This window comes from Macrotis lagotis, chromosome 6 (genome assembly GCF_037893015.1).
Source record: "Macrotis lagotis isolate mMagLag1 chromosome 6, bilby.v1.9.chrom.fasta, whole genome shotgun sequence".
Lineage (NCBI taxonomy): Eukaryota > Metazoa > Chordata > Mammalia > Peramelemorphia > Peramelidae > Macrotis > Macrotis lagotis.
Genome location: NC_133663.1, coordinates 215,021,536 through 215,047,525, shown reverse-complemented (window position 1 = coordinate 215,047,525; position 25,990 = coordinate 215,021,536). Strand labels below are relative to the sequence as shown.

Below are 25,990 nucleotides of genomic sequence, written 5' to 3'. Positions count from 1 at the left end.
TCCCTTGATATTCTTGACCTTTTGGTCCTCCATACGAAATTAGATGCTATTTTTTTCTAGCTCAATAAAATAAATTTTTGGTAACTTTGATTAGTATGACGCTGAATAAGTAAATTTAATTTAGGTAGAATTGTTATTTTTATTATATTAGCTCAACCTACCCATGAGCAATTGACATTTGCCCAGTTATTTAGATCTGATTTTATTTCTGCGAAAAGTGGTTCATAGTTGTTTTCATATAGTTTCTGAATTTCCTTTGGGCAGGTAGACTCCCAAGTATTTTATTTTGTCTAAATTACTTTAAATGAAATTTCTCTTTCTATCTCTTATAGAAATGCCGATGATTGACATGGGGTTTATTATATATCCTGTAACTTTGTTAAAGTTGCTAATTGTTTCAAGTAGTTTCTTAGATGATTATCTAGGATCCTCTAAGTATATCATCATATCATCTTCAAAGAGTGAGAGTTTTGTTCTTCATTACCTAGTCTAATTCCTTCAATTTCTTTTTTTCTTCTTATTCCTAAAGCTAACATTTCTAATACAATATTGAATAATAGTGATAATGGGCATCCTTGTTTCACCCTGATCTTATTGAGAATGTTTCTAGCTTTTTCCAATTATATTTAATGCTTGTTGATGGTTAAAGTCGACAATTTTTTAGATAGACACTGCTTATTGTTTTAAGGAATACTCCATTTATTCCTATGCTCTCTAGGGTCCATTTGGTCAATTCTGCTTTTAGAGGAACTGTTATCTTTTTTTCCATTTCTCAATTGTATTTTATTTTTACTTCTCCAAGTCACAGCATTTATTTGTTTGTTTGTTTGTTTATTTTAGAAAGATTTTATTTATTTTGAGTTTTACATTTTCCCCCCTAATCTTGCTTCCCTCCCCCAACCCCCACAGAAGGCAGTCTTTACATTGTTTCCATGGTATACATTGATCTAAGTTGAATGTGATGAGAGAGAGAAATAATATCCTTAAGGAAGAAAAATAGAGAAAGTACATAATAAGTTAACAGGGTTTTTTCCCCCCCTAACTTAAAGGTAATAGTCTTTGGTCTTTATTTAAATTCCACAATTCTTTCTCTGGATACAGATGGGATTCTCCATTGCAGTTAGTCCAAAATTGTCCCTGATTGTTGCACTGATGGAATGAGCAGGGTTGGTCATCATCCCCAAGTTGCTGTTAGGGTGTACAATGTTTTTTTCTGGTTCTGCTCATCTTGCTCAGCATCAGTTCATGCAAATCCTTTCAGGCTTCCCTGAAATCCCATCCCTTTTGGTTTTCAATAGAACAATAGTGTTCCATGACATACATATACTACAGTTTGTTAAGCCATTCCCCAACTGAAGGACATTTACTTAATTTCCAATTCGTTGCCATCACAAACAGGACTGCTATGAATATTTTTGTACAAGTCTTGTTTTTATCCTTTTTCATCATGTCTTCAGAGTATAAACCCAGGAGTAGTATTGCTGGATCAAAAGTTATGCACATTTTTATTGACTTTTTTTGCCTAAAGGAATTATTTTCCTTTTGTATTTGCTAAATTGTATTTTTATTTTTATTTTTTAGGTTTTTGCAAGGCAAATGGGGTTAAGTAGCTTGCCCAAGGCCACACAGCTAGGTAATTATTAAGTGTCTGAGACCGGATTTGAACCCAGGTACTCCTGACTTCCAAGGCGGGTGCTTTATCCACTATACCACCTAGCTGCCCCTAAATTGTGTTTTTAAAGGATTTGTTTTCTATTGTCATTTTTTCTTGCAAGATGTTCATTCCCGCCCCCCCCTGCATTTTTTCCCCAATTTTTTCATTTGTTTCCAGAGCTCTTCCAAGTCATTCTGGACTGGAGACCAATTCATATTCTTCTCTGAAGCATCACATGCCCTTCTAACCCTCCTTTTCTGAACTGGTGTTTTGCCCATCCTTATCTCCAAGGTAACTTTTAATAGACCCTGCTTTTCTCTGACTTTTCTTATTCATTTTGGGATATATTACTGGGCCTTGCTCCAAAGTTCTTGTGTTGGGGAGGAGCTTATTTGAATGCCATTGGTGGCATGCTTGCTGGCTTGAGGCTTTCAAATTTTAGGGACTCCTGGGGGTTGCTTAGTGGAACAACCCATAAGAAATTCCAGAGACTCTCTCTCTAGACCGTCAGTGCTGGGGATATCAACCTCCCACTCTCTGGGCTGTTTTGAAAGGTGGAAATACCTGGAGTTGTCTGTGCCTCTAGGCTGGGAACACCAGGGACTTTCAGTCCAAGATGAGCTGTCCAAACCAGCACACTAGCTGAATGGGGGTTCCTGAGCATCCATGCTGGAGATCTATCAAACTGCCAGTCATGCTGCTGACCCCAGTTTGAACTGTGAAACCTCTGGTGGAAATCTCCCCCACAACCAAGGATCTGTTAGTCCCCACTGTGCCCTGCCACTGCTGGTGTACTGAGTTTCTGTTCTCTCTTTTGTATACACTCACATTCTTCCCATGACAGATCTTGCTGGAAGATATTCCATTCTGTTCTTTTGTGGATTCTGTTGTTCCAAAATCTGTTAAGAGGCTTGATAATGTCATCTCTGAGGGAAACCCAGGAGAATTTAAGAAAGCCCTTGACGTCTCTTCACCATTTTGGCCAAAAGTCCCAATAAATCAAACCTAAGAAATATTGTGCTGTATGAAATGATGGAAAAGAAGGATTCAAAGCATTCCAGGAAGATTTATAAGATATAATACACTGTGAAATGAACAGGACCCAGAATAATTTATATGACTATAATAATGCAAAAGAAAATAACTTTGAATGTAATCAATATAATGACAAACATAAGATTACAAAAAATCATACTTCCCCTCTTTGGCAGCAGAAAGATGAAGAACTAGAAGTAGAGAAGGAGAAAGACATTTTCAAATAAGACCAATGCATGGAGAGACTTTTATTTAAGGGGAAAAGAGTTTTGGAGAAGGAGCAAAGAGAAGAGTCAAAGTGATGAAAAAAGAAAGAAAAAAAGTGTCAATGAAGCATTTAAAATGCACAAAAGGGAGCAGAAAAGTTCAAGAGGGAACACAGAAAAACAATCCTACTTTTGGAGGAACTATCTTTTCCCATTTGCCCAAGTATATTTTAGAAGGAATTATATTCTTTTTGCATTTGCAAAATTGCTTACTCTGTCAAATTAAATTTAACATATAATTAAAAAATAAGCTATTCATAAAAGATTCATGTATCAAATATAATCATCTTCTTATTTACTCTTTTGTATATGGAAATAGTCATGTTTATTGATTTTTTATTAAAAAGCAAAATAAAATAATAACTGTAATTCAAACCCTTTTTTCCTATTAGAAGTAAAGACAAAGTACAAGAGGAAATAACACTGTAGAGAATACTGAACTGTTTAAATTCCTTTCATTGGGAGAGGCCAGCCATTTTCTGTAGCTTACAGTCTTACAACTGAGACATTAAGTAACATATCCAAAGTCCCACAACCATGATGTATCAGAAACAGCATTCTGCCTCCTTTACCATTCTTCCTGCTTCCAAGACCAGCTCTCAATCCTCTACACAATGCTGTCTCTCAATACTTTTTTAGACTTTCCTTATTAGTGATCATTTTCAAAAGTGTCCATTATTTAGCCCATGTAGCCCTATTTCAAGGCAGCTTTTTGAATCCTTGCTGCAATTTGACATTTTTAAGAAGCATTTTTCAGGAAGAAAATAAGATCTTGGGGAATGAATGTACACATACATAGTCAGCAAAAGAATATTTTGAGCATTTTCTGCAGCCAAATTGTAAGTCAATTTTAAAGGATGCTGACTGTGGAAATATGACAGGAAATAAGTTAGCAGAAGCATCTTAAAATATAAAGTACACTGAGAATATTGAGCACAAAAAAATGGCATTCTCAAACCACCTTAGTGTGTGATTTATGAATTTAGAGACCTTAGTATCATCATTAAGCTCATTTCATTTAGGATTTTACTGAACACCTGATTTTTTTTAGTCAGTTAAACAGGAATTCTCCAATGGATTACTATATAAATATTTTTAAAGCAAGTATAGCATATTTCTACTGGAATAGATTTGGGATGACTCTCCTAGGAAAGAAATCCATTTAGAGCATCTATAAAAGTATGTAAGTGTAGTGAAGAAACAGAAGACAGAACAACTTTTTGGCATACTCTTTTCCTCTTCCTCCCTTGGATGAAAAAGTGACGATTCTCAGGCACTGACATTTTATTTCCAAAAGAAATCCAAAATTATATTCTACAGTTTTCTCGGTCTCTTTCAGTACCTATCTCTTCCCTCTAAAATATTTTTCTCTAACCTCATTTTCCAGATAATCTCCTGTTGCACAGAGAGAACCTTTAGCTCTTGATCTTTCCTAATCTCAACTCCCCAACCAAATGTATGTCTCCCTCTTTAGTCCTTTAAATGACCTTTAAACTATTAGAAACTAGGAATCAAAGTTACTGACTAACAAAAGTCCTTATTTAATAAATGATGAAATTGAAATAAATTAGGTGATATATTTAAGATCAGATAAGTTAGTAGCAGAGTCTAGACCAGGAATTAAGATTCCACCTCCTTTGCACCAGAGTCATAGAGGCATGGGATTTGGAGCTCAAAGGGGCATTATCTTATCTAACCCCTTTTAAATACATGGAAACTGAGGACCAGAGAACACCAAGTAACTTATTCAAGGGAACAAAAATGAAATCATTATGAAAGGTCAAGTTACAGTGTTTCTGACTGAGCTATAAGACCAATATGAGTTTGGAAGACTCTACCACAGTTTCAGGACAAATAGTCCATGGAAACATTTAGTGTGGAGATGTCTCTAAATTTGTGCATTTCATATTTTTTTGAGCTACTGCAATTCTAACTTGACTTCTTTGGTGCAAATACATATGCTGAGTGGTCCTTTGCCATTTCTTTCATGTCATGCAATTGATTCCAAAGTTCTTCAGAGAGACCTTGAGAATGTCCTATTGTTTCTTCTGCTCTCTCTATGATGGCTTGCTTTGTGTGAGTTCTCTGTAAAACAGTTCTTTAGGAATCTAAGTGTGATATTCAAACAATTTGACTAACCCATTGGAGTTGTGCTCTCTGCAGTAGGGTTGGGATACTTGGCAATTTAGATCAACAAACAACCTCAGTATCTAGTACCTTATCTTGCCAGGTCATACCTTATCTTGCCAGGTCATCTTCAGACTCTTCCTAAGACAATTCAAATGGAAGTGATTCATTTCCTGGCATGGCTATGTTAGTCTGTCCAGTTTCCACAGGCATACAACAATGAGATAAGCACAATGGCTCTGTGGATCTTCAGCTTAGTAGGCAATCTAATAAGACTTCTCTCCCATACTTTCTTTCAGAGTCTACCAAAGCTGAGTTAGGTATGACAAGGCATGAGTCAACCTCATAATTTATGTGTATATGCCTGGAAAATATACTTCCAAGGTAAATGAACATTAGCCACAGAATTCAAAATTTCTCTATTTGCTGTAATTTATGGTTACACATATGGATAGTTGCATTTCAGCCTCATAGATTAGATGAACGTATAAACATCTGTGAGCAAAAGTCATGTACTAACTCTCCTGTTGGGGGCGGGGGGAAGAGGCTTGGCGGTTGCTTAGAGGGGGAAACATAATCACCTTATAAGGGAATGTTACAGAACTCGGCCCCTCATTGAGTAAGAGTTCATGGGAGGGAGGACAGAGGGGATAAAAGGGTCTGCTGAGAGGTGGGGGGAAGCGGGAATGTGATCACAGAAGAATAAAGACTCATGACCCACCTCAGGCGCTCTGTCTGGTTCTTCCCCCATCAAAGAGTGGGGGCCGGAGGTACCCCGAAGACTCACCACGCGTTGGACTGGTGAGTAAGAGGACGGACTAGCATTAAGAAGCCGGCGTTGTAAATAAAAACCCGGCACTCTCCCTCTTGACTTGTAGCCTTTTCAAGTTAAAAAAAATTACTCAATTTGATAACTAACCTTCATGTCAGTTTTGTCCTTATTGAAAGTATCTGACAGCATTAAAGAAAACATCATGCTAAAAAGCATTGGATTAAGCCTTATATCACTCTACTGGTGACTGGAAAAAAATGAGAGCATCATCTATTACCCAGAATTTGTACAAGTATGTCATGGAAGTACTATACTACTGATGGACTGCCTCAAGCAATTTTGCCAAGATCTCACACAGGCTTCCACAATTAACATTATCAAAGATCTAGATTAGATGAGCAAACATTGTGTACAGACCTCTGTTCTGCTCCTGGCATTTCCCCTAGAGTTATTCAACAAAAAACTATTGACCATTCTTTGGCCCTTTCTGAAGGCCCACATGACCATCTTCCAGGTAAAGGAACAGTCTATTAAAAAGGATTGTGACAAGAATCTTACTGGAAATGTCTAATAGAGAGATAGATACCTCCCCTCCCATGCCATGATTGTCATAGGACAACATATTTCCTTTTCCTTTATAAGGATATACAATGGAAGCATTCTTAAATTCCTGGGGGGGGGGGGGGTAATCGTCTATTGACAAATAACCTGGAAGATTTCAGTCAACTTTTATATGAGTAGTAAACTCCCTGGCTCTCTAAGCTTCACTTGCATTTTACTTTAGATGGGTTAACTGCTGCATCCTTAGAGATAGGAAGAACTATCTTGTGGAGTTCTCATTTTTCACTTAGTTTCTGAATTTCTCCATAATTTTCATCAAACCAATCTTGATGTTTGTGAATGTTCTGGCCCACATGTGTAAATGAAGTGCAAACACAAAATCTCTGAAAACTGCTTATGTTCCACTATTGCCAATTGTGTGTTGGCTCAGTTTCCCCTCCAAGTTACCTTTCCCTTCAAATTGTTCATGTTCAAAGAAGCATTCTAATCTTTTGATTTTAAATCTTCTGGTAGTTGTCTTGCTTTGAGGCCAATGTTTTTTTTGAATGCAAATATTGCTGCCACACATATTGCTTTTACTCTCACATCCTGTCTTCTCTTCAGTTTAAAATGACATTGTCTATTAAATGCCAGTGTTTTCTGCAAGGGTGCATCAATGAAATTATTTTACCTTTAGTTAAGCAGAAGACAGTGTTGATAGTGCTACCACTGCTCTGATGCTGTTTCCAATTCTTTTCCATCAAAGGACTACATGTCCAATAAATCTGTGTCTACTCTGGCCTTAAAATCACCCATAATTACAAGGTTATTGTCTTTTGGCTCATTGCTGTTGAGGATCTCCAGGTCTTCATAAAATTGTTCTTTGACCTCATGAGAGTTTGTCATAGCAGGATCATACCCACTCATGATGGTGGCAAAGAGCTTTCCTACAAAGGATAATTACATTGTCATGAGTCTCTTAATCATTCCTTTTGGTAAGCATATAAGCTTGTTGATTAGATTAGCATTTTGGGGGTTTGGGGGGCTTTTTGCAAGACTATGGGGTTAAGTGACTGACTAAGGTCAAATGACATAAAGTCATATAAAGTCTTTCAGGGTTCTGGCTAAATAAGTTTGAGTCACTACTAATTAGAGAAATGCAAATTAAAATAAGTCTGGGGTACCACATCATCTAACAGATTGGCTAATATGACAAAAAAGGGAACTGATAAACATTGGAGGGGATGTGGGAAAACTGGGTCACCTAATGCATGGTTGGTGGAGTTGTGATCTGATTCAACCTTTTTTGGAGAGCAGTTTGGAACTTTGCCCCAAAGACAATAAAACTGTACACACCCCTTGATCCAGTAATGCTATTACTAGTTCTATATCTTAAAGAAATTACACAAAAGGGGGGAAAATGTACAAGAATAATCATCACAGCTCTTTTTGTGGTGGCGAAGAATAAGAAATTGAGTGGATACCCATCACTTGGGGAATGGCTGAATAAATTGTGATATACGAATATAGTGGAATATTATTGTTCTGTAAAGAAATGTTGAGCAGACTGATGTGAGAAAAACCTGGAAAGATTTATATGAACTGATGCTGAATGAAGTGAGCAGAACTAGGAGAACATTGTACACAGGAACAGAAATTCAGTGTGATGATCATCTATGATAAATTTAATTCTTCTCAGCAATATAATGATCAAAGATAATTCTAAAAGACTTGGGATGGAAAATGTCATCCACTTTCAGAAAAAGAACTGCAGAGTCTGAATGCATACTATTATCAGTTTAAATTTTTTTTGTTTTTTCCCTTTGTTGTGATTCTTCTTTCACAAGATGACTAATGTAGAAATAAGTTTACATGATTGCCCATATATAACCTATATCGATTGCTTGTCATCTTGGAGAGGGGTGACAGAAGGGAGTGAGGGAGAAAATAATTTGAAACTCAAATTCTAATTTAAAAAATTAATATTGGCAGTCATATATGTAATTGGAAAAAATAAAATACTATTTAAAATATTTTTAATTAAAGGGAGCTGAAATCCAGTCATGTGGAGGAGTTGTAATACTCAGGCTGTCCTTTGACAAGGAGCACTCAATAACCTTTCCTTTTGAGTTTACTTAATCCATATCCAATCAAAATTTCAGTAGCTGTTATTTGCAAACCTCCAGAAAACTTCCCTTCATTTTTTAGAGTTTAATTCTTGTGTAGCTAGGTGCCTCAGTGGATAGAGCACCAGCCTTGGAGTTAGGAGTACCTGGGTTCAGATCCTACCTCAGACACTTAATAATTACCTAGCTGTGTGGCCTTGGGCAAGCCACTTAACCCCATTGCCTTGAAAAAGCTAAAAAAAAGAGTTTGATTCTTAAAGCACAGTCTTTCTCAAGTTAGGAGAGTTCAATATGCATATTGACACCTCAAACACCAACTAATTCCTCCATTTTCTCACTTTATATGATATATTCCTCCATCCCACTTCAGTTATACTCATGATTGATCCCCTCCAAGATTGTTTTTTGACTATGCAAAAGAGGCCATTCTTTGCTATATTTCTTTCTTACCAGCCTTAATCACTGAATGGACATTACCTCAGTGATCTGTTAGCTTAAAAAGGCCAACCTTGGGGTCGCTAGGTAGCGCAGTGGATAGAGCACTGGCCTTGGAGTTAGGAGTACCTGAGTTCAAATCTGGCCTCAGACACTTAATAATTACTAGCTGTGTGGCCTTGGGCAAGTCACTTAACCCCATCGCCTTGCAAAAACAAAAAACTGAAAAAAAAGGGGCAACCTTTCTACTACATGTGCAGTAAATTGTGATCCATATCTGGCCACTGAACCCAGATGGCCAGATGAGTCTGGTGACTTTGCACAACTTTATTCCCCCCACTTAAATTCAATGCCAGATGAGTCTGGTGACTTTGCACAACTTTATTCCCCCCCACTTAAATTCAATTCACTTACATGTCATGGCAACACATTCCTGATGTAATGGTTCTCTTCAAAAAAGAAAGACAAAGAACAATAACATTCAAAGACAATCATATGTGCAATCTTGCCTTTAGCCACAAGTGCAACACTTATTCATTTATAAACTCTGAATCAGTTTTTTATCATTTCGTTGCTCTTTCTGCCTAATAATTTCAAACCCTATTCTTCATCCTGACTGTGATTCCCATCTGATCCCTCCCCACCAATTCTTTCTGAGATCATTGCCCCTATACTGTCTATACTCTCCACTTGCCCATTTTGACCTTAGTGAACCAGTTCAACCTCTACACCATCCTTTTCTCTCAGTCCTTTGTCTATTTATCATATTGCTGATCTCCTTCTAAGCTTTAGTCTTGGATTACTCACAACATATGTTGCCTTCATTTTTATTCATGTGGTGGTGTTGAATGAAACACATTCTGAATTGGTATTACTTGGGTTCTTGTATTACTCTCATTCTCTTGTAGTCACAGACTCAGACTAGGAAGTAATGGGAAAAGAGCATTTTCTTGAGCAATCTGGTAGTTTTGGTCAGTAAGGACCACTCAAGCTAATTACTGCAGCCTCCTTATGATTTTTCTGTAAATATGAGCTACAAAAACAAGGGCTACAAAAAGAGACTCTCTGCCTTAGGTTGTGAAATTGTGGGATGTGACTCCTAAAGACATCTTCTTCATCATCTGCCATAAGTTTTTGAAAGTCCTATATCAATGATTCCTTTGGGTTAAGGCCTATATTAAAAATTAACATTTAACTACCATTTCCAAGTCTATAATCTCCATAAGGAATTTAAAGATCAGATTATATTTCCTTCTTCCAAATCCCCAAACAGTGTCACTGGGACACTAAAGCTGTCAGACTATCTGGCAGTCAGCTTTCCCTTATTCCTTCAAATCACATGATCTTTTCATCATACCAAACACCATGGGGCTTTACAATCAGATTTATGATAGCAATCATTGTCGACATGAAGATGACAGCTCTCAGGAAGTCAGTTGAATGTTATTTAATTCCTCTATGCATACATAGTAAAGAACAGGCTATTCATTCTATTTTTTCATTAAATAAAATTTTAAAGTCTTATTGGTGCCTCTTGTTTTTATACCTCAGTCATTTGTAAATATAACCCTTGTCCCTCCTCACTCTACCTCTAATCTCAATCAGTTGAGCAAAACAAACAATAACAAATATTGATACTATCTAAAATCATTCTCTTGGTTTTGCTTATTTCATTCTGTATTACAATGTGAAAGTCTTCCTAGGTCTTCCTGAAGATATTATTTTGTCATTTCATACAGCATGATGATATTATATGTCAGTCATTTGTGAGGCTAACTTTTTTTTGGCCAAGGGTAAGCTCCTATACTATGCAGGTGTACCTTTCCCTTAAACAGAAGTACAGGTCTACTCCACCCCCACCCTGTTCCTCTGAGAGAATCAGAAAGGGGAGGATGAATGAATGAGTCATGTATCTGGAGGAGGTTAGCCTACTTATATAAATTAATAAGAGAATTTGTACTTCTGTTAGTTCTATATATCCACAGAACAGAGAGTATGAACCCAAGTCAGAAGTGGATTAGAATGCTGTAGGTACAGGAAATTCAAAGACTAAGGAGGAATAGAGTGTGTGAAAAGTCTCTTTTGATTCTGGGACTCAGCTTAGAGCCCATTTCACATCTTTACTGACAATGAACAAGTAGAAAGTAATTCAGTATGCTATGCAACTTAACTGATGATCCAAATATCTAAAAATACTTGGAGAAGAAGATAGAGGCTATAGACAATAACAGAAGAATAAATAAGAAAAAGCCTGTGAAGGAAGAAGACTGAGTTTCCCAGGTAAAATTTCTTCATCTGTTTGGGACTATCAGAGATGATGTGAGTGGAAGAGCTCAGAGGTTATTTGCAAGTACAGATAATAAGAGAACTGATTCTAAGCACCTGAGCTATGATCTTGTATATTCTGGGTTTGGGTCATGCTTCTATGCTAATAGAAGGTTTCTTGGGGCAATGAGGAGCTACTGGAACCATGCCTATAGTGTAGCTGGTTTATTTATTTGCTTTCTGTTTTTTCTTCTATATTAATGAATAAAGAACTATATGTAATTAAGTCATTCTATTGCTACTTCATTATACTGTTACTGTTACTTTATCAGAATATAACATGAAGAGAAGTGAGTCAAATTTGATGTGGGTACCAAGAAATTAACTAGATAAATGCACACAAACCTTATTTTCAGACTTAAGAGATGTATCTTGTCACTTGTAGAAAGAGTAGAGCTTAGAGAATGAGCATAAAGCATGCATAGAACATAAGCTAGTTGTTCCAGAACACCTGGTCCACTGTCTATTTGTACTTCTGGCAGAGTGTGAGCTAATTTTCTGAGAGCCATGAAGAGTTTGGCATTTTCCCCGAGTGACTGGGGATGTTGGCTGGATATCTAGGGTGAGCATGTGTTTTCCATAGTCCTTTTTATGAAAATGAAAACAACCAAGCAGTCATCAGTGCCCTCTTCTGGTTAAAGGGCATCTAGGTAAATGAGCAATCTCAAATCCCTTTTCATCCCTTATGGTATGGTGATCATATCTTCAAAACTAAAATTTAAGCACATGACCTTTTAACATATTCATTTCACAAATTCTTGTTAAAAATATACATTATTGGGACTTCTGGCCAAGATGGCAGAGAGAAGACAGGCACTGTGCTAAAATCTCCTCATCTTCCATCATATATAGAATGAAACAAACTTCTTAACAGAAATCCAATCGACAAAACCCATGAATTGATGCTGAGCAAGATCAGCAGAACCAGAAAAACATTGTACACCCTAACAGCAACATGAGGAGTGATGGTCAGTCTTCATGGACTTGCTCATTCCATCAGTGCAACAATCATGGATAATATTGGGCCATCTGCGATGGAGAATACCATCTGTATCCAGAGAAAGAATCATGGGGTTTGAACAAAGACCAAAGACTATTACCTTTAATTTAGGGGGAAAAATTATCTTATTATGTAATTTTGCTATATCTTCTACTTATTTTTCTTCTTTAAGAATATGATTTCTCTCTCATCACATATAATGAGATCAATGTATACCATGGAAACTATGTAAAGATTGCCTGTGGGGGTAGGGGAGGGAAGCAAGATTAGGGGAAAAATTGTAAAATTCAAAATAAATAAAATCTTTCTTTAAAAAAACACACATTACTTATTTTTAAATTGGCACTATCCTAGAAGATCCAGAGTATATGCATATGTATGTAAACCATAATTCAGAGGTCAACCAGGGTAGCCCATAGTTCCTAATATCCAGTCAAAATACTTGCTTATACAAATGTAACCTAGGAAAGGTAACTCACTAACCAGACTAACCATTATTATTAAATTATTACTTTATTATTGTTATTATTATTATTAGTAGTAGTAGTAGTAGTAGTAGTAGTGGTAGTAACCTTAAATCTTGTTAGTTTGGCCTATTGCCTTCTATTTAATCTCTGGGTCTTAGTTTTGCTTTAAATAAGGCTAGATCAATCAAATGATCATTCAATAAGCATTTATTAACTGCCTACAGTTTGCCAACACAAAAACAAAGAATAAAATAATAAACTTAGACACACAATTTTTCATTCTAACTGGAAAAACAACTTATATACATATAGAAAATAAATATGAATAAATATAAGGAAATTGGGAAGGGAAGACATCAGTAAGAGAATAAGGAATATATTATGTAACTTAATGTAAAAGGTTGTGAATTTTACTTTTCTTAAACATTTATCTATGTCACCCACTATTCTCCCAAGTGAGCAGCAACAAAAATAAGAATAAAACTCTAATAATAATGATAAAAATCTAGCAAAACAAATTCCTTCAGAAGCAATACCCCAAAATGAATGTCTCTGTATTTTATATTTATCACTTTTCTGGCAGGTGATTGGAATGTTTTGGCTTTAGTCTTCTGGATTTATTATTATTAATTTAATAAGTAATGGTTTATTATTTGATATTTACTACAAATTATAATTTATTAATACAACCCATAATTTAATAATTTATTATTAATAGTTTATTGCTGCATCAACCAGAGTTCTAGTCTAAATTGTTTTTCTCCATAACATCATCATTGCAAAACATTTTCCTAATTTTCATTTTATTCTATAACATTTCATGATTACACACTATAATTTGTTTACCCATTTCCTAATAGCAGGACACTCTTGAACTTTAATGTTTTAGTACTAAAAAATGTACTTGGTTAAGCTGTGAATTGGCAGAACTAGCCTGAAAAGCAATTTATAACTATGTCCAAAAACTATTGATATCCTTTGACCTAGCTATATCACTATTGGGGGCAGTTAGGTGGAGCAGTGGATATAACACTGGCCTTGGATTAAGTAGGATGAGAGATGGAATCAGGCCTCAAACACTTGACTATTACTAGCTACGTGACCTTGGGCAAGTCACTTAACCCACATACAGGACTATCTCCAGTCATCGCGATTCATATCTACCAGATGGCTCTGGTGGAGAAAGTGAGCTTGGTGACTTAGCACAGCAGCGCCCCCCCCCCCCCAAATTCAAACCCAATTCATGCTTTCATGGTAACACCTCCTTGATGGTTGTCTTCACAAAGGACAAACATCACTGTTAGGGTTTTACCTCCAAAAAATAAAAAAAAAGAGGGAAAAGATTCATAAGTACAAAACTACTTTTAGTAGCACTTTTTTTTTTAGTAGAGAAATGCACATTAAATCAACTTTGAGGATCCACCTCACATTCATCTGTTAGGGAAAGATGAGAAAAAATTAGGCAAATGTAGGAGAAACTTTGGGAAAATCAGTAAACTCCCTCAGTCTGATGGGTGTGAGGTAGAATCTCAAAGTTCTCTGATTTTGAATTATTTATATGGTTACTAATAGCTCAGGTATCTTCCTTTAAAAATTACACACTCATTTATGAAAATACACAAAACATGATTTTACATGTACAAAACCTATATCAGATTGTTTGCTGCTATGAAGAGGAGTAAGGGCAAGGAGGGCAGTAGAAAAGTGTGGAGCTGAAAAGTTTGCAACAGAATGTCTACTGTAAACTATCTGTGCATGTAATTGGAAAGCAATAAAATAAAAGCCAATAAAAAGCTGCTGGTTCATATCATTTAACAACTATCTATTTTGGAATGGTTTGTATACTTATAAATTTAAATCATTTTCTTATAAATCTTGGATTTAAGACTTTTATTATGGAAATTTGATTTAAACTACATTAGGTTTGCTTAAAACCAAAAACTTTGTTTCCCTTTCACTTTTTTACCCTTTGGAATTCTTGACTTTTTTGTTCCTCCACATTAATTTAATTATTTTTCTCCAATTAAAAGTTGGGACAATAAAACTAAAAACTAAGCATAGTTAAGCAAAAATAACTCAATCAGAAGCCATAGCCAATAATGAAACACATTCTGCACCTTGTTTGTTAGCTTTCTGAGATTGTTTTATCATAAGTTCTTTTATGATACAGCTGGTCATTTCTTTGATCAAAATTGTCAGCCTTTGAAATTTATTTCTCTTTACAATGCTACCATTGTACAAATTTGTTCTTCTGGTTCCACTCACTTTACTCTGTATCAGTTTCAATTTTCCAGAATTCTTTGAAATTATTTTCTTCATCATTTCTTATAGAATAACAATATTCTATTATACTCACATATCAAAATTTATTTATTCAGTCATTATCTAAACAATGGGTATCTTTCCCTTATGATTCTAGCTATTTGATTTTCTCTTTCTTTTTTGTAATCACCCCCTTCAGGATTAAGTGGTCTGTTTTGATTATAACTGTTCCTTCCCCAGCATTATAGTACCTCTTAATTCCCATTTTCTCTATTTCCACTTGTCTCCTGTTGGCATTTGATGTATTTCTATAACCACGTTTATGTTCAGCCATCTTTTAGAGAAAAGTGAGGTTCATCTGTTTTATTACTGCTACTCCTTCCTTTACATGTTTTTCTTTTTACACTAATTATGAAATAGTAAATTCTATATCTTCTTCCTTTATGTACTTATGTATTCCTTCTTTTTTACCTTCCTTCTTAAAAGCCTAAGAACAAAGTTGGGGCCGCTAGGTGGTGTAGTGGATAAAGCACTGCCCTTGGGGTCAGGAGTACCTGGGTTCAAATCTGGTCTCAGACACTTAATAATCACCTAGCTGTGTGGCCTTGGGCAAGCCACTTAACTCCATTTGCCTTGCAAAAAACAAAAAACAAAAAAAAATCCTAAGAACAGAACCAATCTACTTTAGTCCTATTTTATTTAACTCTTTCAATGCCATTTGAAGATATTGAGATTGTGAAGGAACATTTGTTTCTTCTTCATCACCCCATAGCTCCATCAAACTGCTTAGTTACATTTACCTGTTTTTCTTGATTCTTCTGTTTGCATTTTAAATTTCTTAATCTCATATTCTTTTCATCAGGAATACTTGGAAGTCTTCACTTCCATTAGAAATTCATTTATTTCTACCTGTAGGATTATGCTCAGCTATGCAGTTTGTTTCTCCTGGTTATAATCTCATATTAAGTTTTGCCTTTGAAATAGTGTATTCCATTCATATCTAGTGGAAGTCATGAGTTTTTTTTTTGTGTGATACCGATTGTAGTTTCTTGTAACTTAACTGAAATGACACATTTTGACCATGATATTGATGGAGAGAATTATGAATGTAGAAAATAATCTTTAATGTTATTAAATCTTATTAAAGGGTAGAAGGGTCTTTCCTCTTGAGATATAAATTGATCTCTATTGTTTCATTGTTAAAGGTAAAATCTGCATCCCCCACCCCCCATCTTTCTACCAAGCAAACTTTTTGTTATTCAGCCTGTCCCAAAGTGCTTGTTGACTCTAAGGAAGGAAAAGTTTTAACCCATTTATTTTGTAATAGTTTGTAATAAAATCCAGAGCAATTTTAAAATACCAGAGAGCAGGCAAATTCCTTCATCTTTCAGTAACCCCCAATTTCTATCTTTAATTGGTGACCACAAAATCCCAGTGTATACATTGTCATTTGGGGTTTCTTTCAAGATATCACTGTTACTCCCCAAAGTATTATTTTCCCCTATAATAATGTAAACTACTTTTGGACACTGTTTTGCTTTCTTGTATTTGTAATCCCAGACAAAGAACCTGCCAGGTATATAATAAGTGCTTAATTAGATAGCTACCTAGTTATTTTTAACTGAATCTTTGCTATAGTTTCCTAAGTGGCTTGGTAGTCTCCAATTTCTTTTTCGCTATAATCTACCCTTCACATAGGTATGAAATCAGTATTTCTAAAATAGATTTGATCATGAATCTTCCCAAAATTCTTCAATGGATCCTACTGCCTTTAAAAAAAAACTACTCAACCTAGTCCTTTACAACCTAACTCCCATTTACCTTCCCATTTTTTTTAATATTGTTCCCTTTGGTTTTTCTGCTTCTATGACTTTGTACAAGGGACTCCCACATCTGAAATGTAATTTCTCCTTACCTCATTCTCTTAGAATCCTTAGGATTTTTTTCAAAATACAGTTACTAGCTCCAACAAATTCTACCTCTCCTAATTCTCAACTTACTAGCACTCTATCCTTCTTGTTAATATCTTGCAGATTTGTTTCTTGCATCTATTTTAAAACACCTAATATAATGCAATCACTTTGGGTGAAAATTTGAGTACAATTTGGTTGTATCTGTAGAAAGTATTAATGCATTATATATTGCTTAAAGGGTTTTTATTAATGTTAAATTACCTAATTAGTAAATGATCACCAGGTGGAATCTATGTTTGAATCCTGGTGGGGCAGACATGGAAATTTCATTGGGACCAAAAGTTTACACTTGTGGACTTAAACTCCTTTTACCTGCTGGTCTAAGATATGACATAAAGTAAAAATGATACCTAGAGTCTAATTTCTGGAGGGGCTGAGTGATCTCATTCACAAAGAGTTCACCTAGGGAAGAGATAGCCTCAATCACCTTGAAGAACCTATGTCATCCTACTAAATCAGATTTTATTTCACAACACTACTTGTTTTCCCTTACATTTTTGCAAATCTTGAGGCAACAAAGAAAGTCAAAAGATGCAGTAATAAAGGTTCAAAGGAACTATAAAGGACAATTGTCAGAAATAAGGTGTCATGATTTTTAGAATTTCTTAAAAAGTTTGAGTTTTTGTGGTTCTCATTTTTTTGGTTTATGTATTATCTGGACATCTGCTGTTATGGGTTTGTTTGGTTTTTTTTGCAAGACAATGGGGTTAAGTGGCTTGCCCAAGGCCACACAGCTTGGTAATTATCAACCAAATCAGGAGCCACCTTGAAGAATCTGCATAGCTATTCCCAGGAAACCTTGGGATTTCAACCTGAGTATGTATGGTACATCTGCCACAGAAACAAAGTAACAGATTTTCTTGGTGACTGAATAATAGTTGAATATAGTGTGCCAGGGTAAGTCAAAACATGGTAAAAATGATTTTTTCCAAACTTGGGGATAATGATATTGAAGATGCTGGAAATCATTTCCCTAAAAGGCATGATGTAAAAAGGAAATGAAAATTTTATTTTTATTGAGTTCATACATCCAGCAACTTTGGACATAAATGATGTATTTTACTTTTGCTTTTATGTAATAAATACTTACCCTATATACTGATTGAATAAATTCTTTTGGAATATTCTGAGGGGATAAGGAGACTGGGAATGCAGTATATTATGGACTGTGTAGTAGAGAAGGAAATATTGGATGCATCCAGAGACAGTACTGCTTGATATTCCCTGAGAAAGGAAAATAGCTTTCATAACCTTGGGATCTATCATTTTTGTTGGATTAAATAAAATGTGTATTATAGTATCAGGAGTATTAGTGGAGTTGCAAATTGGTCCAAACATTCTGGAATATAATTTGGGATGTTACTTTAAAAAAGGGGAGGGGAGGACTAAAAACACCTATGAATCTTTGACCTATGAATCCAGGATTAGGGTCTGGGAAGGATATTTAAGTACTGGTATTTTGGTAAATAAAAGTAACATTTGGAGATCTTGTATTCCTTGTCTTCCTTGTCTCCCGCTCCTCCAACCTTTGCCTGTGGAAGATTGAGGGAGTCCAGAAGTGGAACTCAACATAAGAGTCCAGAATAGGGACTCTACAAATATTGTCATAAGAAAATCACAGTGAGGCAGAGTGAAGGAAGCAGAATCAGGAAAACAATATACATAATGCCTACAATAACGTAAATGGAAGGAAATTGTGCAATGTAACCAAAATGATCAGGTTTTTGTTTGATTCAAGGGCTGTGATTTGCCAAAATGTAGAAATGTGAAGCATGCAGGGTAGGTTGAGTTCCTGGCACATATCTTGGTCCTTTCGAAGTATGACTGTACTGGAAAAATCACCATTTTGAAGTGGATCATTCCTACCAATCCTAGGGGCTTCTAGTGCTTTCACAGATTTATGGGAGTGCTGCCAGTGATGCATTCCCCACTTCCCCACCCTTTCTACCACCCCCTCAAAACCCTCACTGAATTACTAAAGAAATATTCTCAATTGATATTTGAAAGGAAGAACATCTAGGAAATAAAAATGCTATTTTATTTTTGTTTCTATACTAGCAGACTATCATTCTTTCTCTGCATTTTCTCAAAAATTATGAAATGTTGACCCAATATACCAAAGTAGATCAGACGTTCAGGGACACTTTCCCCACAAAAGTCCAAGGCACAGTAAACAAACTCAGGGCTTCTAACTGCATTGCATTTCAACTCACTTCTCCCTGTCTCTTAGGTCTTGGTTTCCTAGTGATGGATGCTTCTAAATTAGTTGATTTTTGGTGGGGAAGGGAAGTTTTTAGAGATGAAACTTTGAGAGCTCTGTGATTTGAGAGGTAGCTAGGTGATGGAGTGGAGAGAACAATGGCCTTAGAGTCAGGAGGACCAAAGTTCAAAACTGGGCTTAGACAAGGGACACTAACTTTTTGTGTGACCCTGGGCAATTCACTTAATCCTGACTGCCTCACATTCAGGGCTATCTCCAGTTGTGCAGATTCATATCTGGCCACTGGATTCAGATGACTCTGGAGGAGAAAATGAGGCTAGTGACTAAGCACAGCATCCCCTCACTCAAATCTAATCCACTTGCTTGTCATAGCATCAACTTCCAACATCTCTTCACGTATGTCATGGTCTTCTTCCTGAACCAAGGACTGGTATAGGGATTAGGGGAGGCATCATTGACTTGTCTTTAAGAAGAAAGCTTATCGAGGCAGCTACATGGCTGAGTGGATGTAGTCCAGGCTCTGGAGTCAGGAGGACCAGTCTCAGAAACTTGATATGTATTAGCTGTTGATCTTGGGCAAGTCACTTAACCTTATTGCCCACAAAAACAAAAACAATAAAAGACTTGTTGTATGGAAAAGGAATTAGTCCTGTTCTGTTTGGTCCAAAGAGCTGAACAGGAGCAACCTGGATGCAAGAAGATAAATTTAGGCACAATGTCAGAAAATACTTTTTAACAGAACTGTCCAAGAATAGAAAGAATGGGGAGTCTTTAAGCAGTCTTTAAGATGAGATGTCTACTTGGATTCATTCATTACAGAGGAGAATTTCTTTTGGATTGGATTGGACTAAATGGCTAAGGCCCTTTAAACTCTAAGTACAAATAGTTACACTTACTCTTCCACTTCAACTACTGCCACTGAATCCCAGAAATTCCCTGTACTCCTTCTATGTTCAGGCTGCTTTTATTACCAGGCAGGGCATTTGATAATCAAAATGTCAACAATATAAGACAATGAACCTTGTTTTTTTTTTAAACAAATTCAGAAAAGCGACTCGGAGAAGAAAGAAACTGGATCTAGGAATCAAGACACCTTTCAAGTCCCAGCTCTGTTATGTGAAAGTGCAATTTACTCACTGTTCCTTAAAGTAAACATAATCAGTAAAATAGTTTACTGGATTTCAATAGATGAGCATCCAGTTGTATATGCTCTTCCTGCATTCAAAATCTGCTCTCAGACATTTACATGTTATGTGACTCACGACAAGTCACCTAACCTTATTGCCTCAGTTTTCTCATCTAGAAAATGAGTTGGTTAAGAAATAAGAAACCACTTCAGTATATTTACCAAGAAAACAGCAAATTGAGTCACAAAAAATTGGACATGATTATATAACAACAACAATAAAAAAATTAAACACATTTTATGCAAAGTATATTTTTGTCAGTCTTATATACTGCTTGTATAACAATCTTTCTGGCTTATGGAAGATGTTTCAAAAATGGTACATGGACTAAATTTCAGTGGTATACAAGAAAATTACTATAAATATATACCATGTCTCTCCTCTGTTTTGGTGGTTAGTTGTTGAAATGCCATTAAACTCCACTCCAACCCTCTAGCAGTCATAAAACAGCACATGATCAGTATGTCAGAAAGGAAAGTGTCAGTATACTGAATAAACACTTGATAGCTACTTTGTTCACATACTAATTATGTATTAAATCAAGGTCAAACCCAACATCTCTACATTTCTGTCCATCTTACATAATTTTATTTTCTTTACCTTTTTTTACTACCCATTAACTTTTCCATGTCTTCCCAATGAAATTTTTGTAATTAGGAAAATCTTGTTGTTTTCTTTTTTTTCTTTTTTTTCTATGGGTGATGAGTTTCCAGCCTTCCTGCCAAATATGCTAAGTTTCAGTCATTTGTGTATAATTGGCTTTTCCATTGCAATACACAGTGGAAAATTCTTTTTTTAACAAGCTATATTGAGTTTAACTGAGTTATGATGTACTTTATTAGATAAATTTCAAATATGTTAATGTGACCCTTTTTTTAGTTATTATAGGATTTCACTGAGTTTATTATCCACATAACAAACTGCATCCTTCATTTGTGAAAATAAAACTTTCCTAGAGGTAGCATTAATATTTGAGTTCATTAATTACTTTTTAGCTGAGAAATTATTGCTAATGGGATTCTTTGTTTAGATTAGAGAAATTCATCTATGAAAAACCTTACAAATTGGATTATATTGGGCCAGGATTTTCATTATCTTGTTTAAAAAGTTATCAAATAACTCAAACAATTCCTATTCTATTTTTCCATTTCAAATACCTCAGAATATGTGAAATTGATGAAAATTATTTGACAAGATTCTTTCCCACTGAAAAGCCCAATGCAATTCCAAATTCTGACATTACTTTTAATGTTTTTAGGACAGATGCTGTTGGGACCTTTAGTGCAAGTTGTATATCATATGCATACATTAGCAACTTGTGCATCTCCAGCTGAATATCCTTCAGATCCTCATGGAATGTGGGTGATATCACTGGTCTAATGTCAGTATGAATAGTAACAACAGTAATGAGCACCATCCTTACCTCCTTCCCCAATTCAGTAATAAGACAGGGTGGGAGATTGTAAATCATTGATTTGTATCATATAAATGGGTTGCAAATAAATTGTTTTCTGTTTATATTTGTCCCTGAAGTCAAATTTACCTAACATAATACAAGTAGTGCCATTCAATTTCATCAAAGAATTTCTTGGCATCTAATAAAATTATTGCTATTGGTTCCAATTCCTTTCTTGTATCCCAGATGAGTTGTATTAGCCCATGTAGATTATCTGATGCTTATCTCCCAGGCATAAAGCTCACTTGAATCAAGGTCTATTACATTTGTGATTACTTTATTTAGTCATGTAGCAAGTGTTTCTGCATTATTTTATATCTAACTACTCTGTTTAAGAGTATATTTTTCACAGTATTGCTAAAAAGGAATAGTATGTAGCTGCCAGTAGGAGGTCATATGGGAAAATTTTAATAGTCTCAAGGTCTGCAGGCAATCAGATCCCCAAAACATGACAACATATATTGCTTTAAAAATACAACACAAGCTATTTAAATGCATAGCTTTATTCACATTCTACATCTAATACTAAAGGCTTTTTTTAGCTTGCTGATGATATATAGAAGTTAAAGTATTGGTGAGCAACTAGTCTGAAAGTGACTCAATGTTACAGAAAGTAATATCAGTTACTCCTTGCTTTTTAACTGACACTTGCCAGACTGCTTGAAATTCCCATCTTTCAGTTTAGTATCTGTAGAAATAGACAGAAGCAGAGATACCTCCAGATGGAATTTTGGTCATCACAATCATAAGGAAGCACACATGTAGTCAACTCACACTAAAAATATTCCAAAGAATTTTCACATATTAACTAACTGATATATCCTGGAGATGGCAATATCATAAAGGAGAAAAACTAAGTTACAGAGTATCAGAGGAAAGCTGGTAAGTAATCCTGTGTTTATAGTAGACAAAATGAATTTTATGCTATTGAATTTCCCAAGAAACATGTCAAAACTTAATATTTAGTATTCAGAGTAGGCTTAAAAATGACATAATGGGGGCGGCTAGGTGGCGTAGTGGATAAAGCACTGGCCCTGGAGTCAGGAGTACCTGGGTTCAAATCCGGCCTCAGACACTTAATATTGCCTAGCTGTGTGGCCTTGGGCAAGCCACTTAACCCCATTGCCCTGCAAAAACCTAAAAAAAAAAAAAAAATGACATATTGGGGGAAAGAGCGTACTATGAAATCCAAGAATCAAGGTGAATTTTAAGAGCTTACCTTTTCATTAATAACTATCTGGCACTTACCAATAAGTACTTGGTTTTTTTTTCAAGGCAAATGGGGTTAAATGGCTTGCCCAAGGCCACACAGCTAGGTAATTATTAAGTGTCTGAGGCCGGATTTGAACCCAGGTACTCCTGACTCCAGGGCCGGTGCTCTATCCACTGCGCCACCTAGCTGACCCCAAATAAGTGTACAGATAAGTTTATTATCTCTCTCTCTCTCTCTCTCTCTCTCTCTCTCTCTCTTCATATATATATATATATATATATATATATATATATATATATATATGTTTTGTTTTATACTAGATATGTTGTAAAGATGCTCAGATTGACTGACATCATGAGATGAGTAAACTTTAGTCTTGTGGGTTGTTACTTTGGATGAAGTTTCAGAGAAAGGGATTATACTAGGACTTCTCAAACATTTGAGCCCTACTATAAATGCTTTAAAAATAGGAAATTGTTAAATATGTTAAAGAAATAATGAGACAGATTTATTATATTTCAATTACCTCATTCTTCAATGTTTTCATCATTTGAAAGGAAAAAAGTTATCTATATTATTTAAGACATATGCACAGACTCAAAGTATCCTTTAGCCAGTTTTTCAGAGTTCAGTAGTCAAATTTGTTGGGATCTCTAGTTTTTGAAAGGAAAATAGATGTTTACTTAAATATAAATTCAAAACTTTTACATTTACAGTACATAGATAAATGAGAAAACTCATCTAACAAAACCTCAAGGTTTCTGTCAAAGTGTTATCAGTTATCATTAGAATTATTTGTCTTGTGAAACATATATAATATTAGACTCACAGCGTTTTATAACCCAGTGAAGTAAAAAAGCTCCAATTCTGTACTACTCATTATGACTACAATTAGAAAACCAAACTCAGTCTAGTTACTGAAGTTATTAGTCATTCAAGATTTGTTTCAAGTACTTACTTGCTTTATAGCCTGCTTCAAAGACATTATTCTACAAGCTGAATGTTGGAAGTCAAGTATGCATGTGGATCTGCTCTTGCCTTTTGGTATAATTTACTCTTTCAATTTATATTTTCTCTATGTGAAAAAAGGCAAGAAAAAAAGTGGTGCCAAATAGAGTTGCTGATCTTTGCAGTTAACAGAAGACAGTCTTTACTGGTCAACAAGCTAACAAATAAGAAACTACCGTGCTGGTCTTAGAAATAATGCTGCTTAAGAAAACAGATTCTGAATACCAATCAGTTATTGTAAGAATTTAAAATGTTCTGTAGTTCAAAAAAAAAAAAGAGAGGGAAAGCAAGATAGGCTAATAAATAGAGAAGTTTAAAAATTGTCAGGTAGAAATTTGCCACATTGATAAAAATGAAGCATTATCTCTGGGCAAAATATAATTTATTAATTCAGCACTGAACTCATTAGTAAAGGGGTCTCTGGCCAGCTTTATTTGTGCCAAAAAGACCCTGAGCACGGATTGAAAAGGATTTTCAAACCCAGGTGTTTTTTTTCCCTAACTGGCCTGATACTAGAAGGCTATCTTAATTGGCGAATATTTTAATGAGGAGGTAAAAGAAGAGTTCTCAATTACTTCCAATTATTTCACCATTAGGGGTAGTGGGTAGAGAAAGATAGTTGGGGACAGTGGATTGATTATGAAACCCAGCTGCCTCCTAGAAATCTTGGCCAGAAAAAACATACCAATCAAGATCTCTCTGATTTAGTCTCCCCTTCATGGACCAAGTCACTCCTAACTTTGATGGGGGGGAAAGGGTCATAACCCTGGAAAGGACCTAGCACAGAATGGCTTCTGTTTACAACAGCAGGCAGGGGTTCCATTTTCATAGGACCCAGCCCAAGTTGATTAACAAGCAGATGCCTTGAGGGGATAGGAGCCTACCCTTTCAAGAGTATGGTCTTTGACAACAATATGAGGAAAAAGAATGAATCAAAAATTCAATTAAGAGTAATTTACCTAATATCAATTAAGAGTAATTTATCTCAAAATTTATAACATCAACACTTTAGACCATTTTTACCAACTTAAATGTGCATTCTGCTGATTTTTAACTATAAAACATCAAATTAAATCGAGTAAAATACTGGGCAAAATAAATATCATCTGCAACCACTTTAAATAATTTTTAGTGATGTACTTCCAAGAAAAAAGTTTCAAGTATAGATTCCAACTCAGGGAATAAAATGATAATCTAATAGTCTAAATTTCTAAACATATAAAAATAACACCAACATAACTGTTTATATATTCTTATATACAGATCAAAAACAAAAGAACAATTTGTTGATATGATTTATAAAACAAATGTTCAGGGTATTGATTTCCTTAATTTCGCTACAAACATTGGGCCCCAGGCTTTACCTTTGTCTGGAAGCACCAATAACCCATGTTCCTGTCCACTAGAAGCAAATGTAAAATCATGAGACCCTGCACTGGCAATTTCCTTCATGTCCACTGGGATTATGTCACTGTGAGAATTTAGGATTTGATCAATCACATCACTGTTTTCTGCCTTGGAAAGGGTGCATGTAGAATAAACCAGCAATCCTCCAGGACGCAATGCCTTGATTGCAGATCTACAAGTAATTAGAAAAAAACATATATAAAATTGGTTTAAGTTAAAGAAAACAAAAGGCTATCAAGTGAAAAAATTAACACAATGAAAAATCATTTCTTAATTAAGTTGAGCTAGCTTTCTAAAAATAAATTAGTTCTTTCTGCAATTTTTAATTCTAGACTGTTACCCCTTTACATAGTCCTCCAATTTTTAATTCTAGACTGTTACCCCTTTACATATTCCATGATGCAATGTTCCTTTTGTTGAAATTGTATATTATATTTTGCTTTTATTTGCAACTTTTGCCATTTTTAAACTTAGTAAATAATGTTTAACAAACTTATGCAAACTAACCCAAATATA

At 35.3% G+C, this 25,990-nt stretch overlaps 1 protein-coding gene across 3 annotated transcripts in view; it reads right to left on the bottom strand.

Annotated features, from left to right (window-relative positions):
* Positions 1-3,338: 3,338 nt before the first annotated feature.
* NSUN3 (NOP2/Sun RNA methyltransferase 3) overlaps positions 3,339-25,990 on the bottom strand; it is a 114,246-nt gene continuing 91,594 nt past the window's right edge. For 2 of the 3 annotated variants that reach the window (XM_074192299.1, XM_074192301.1), the window contains one exon: positions 19,796-25,646. In XM_074192299.1, coding sequence (XP_074048400.1) covers positions 25,379-25,646 — 268 coding nt within the window. In that variant the 3' untranslated portion in view covers positions 19,796-25,378. Of the gene's footprint in view, positions 25,647-25,990 lie in introns of all 3 variants that reach the window. The other variant, XM_074192300.1, reaches the window with a different exon arrangement.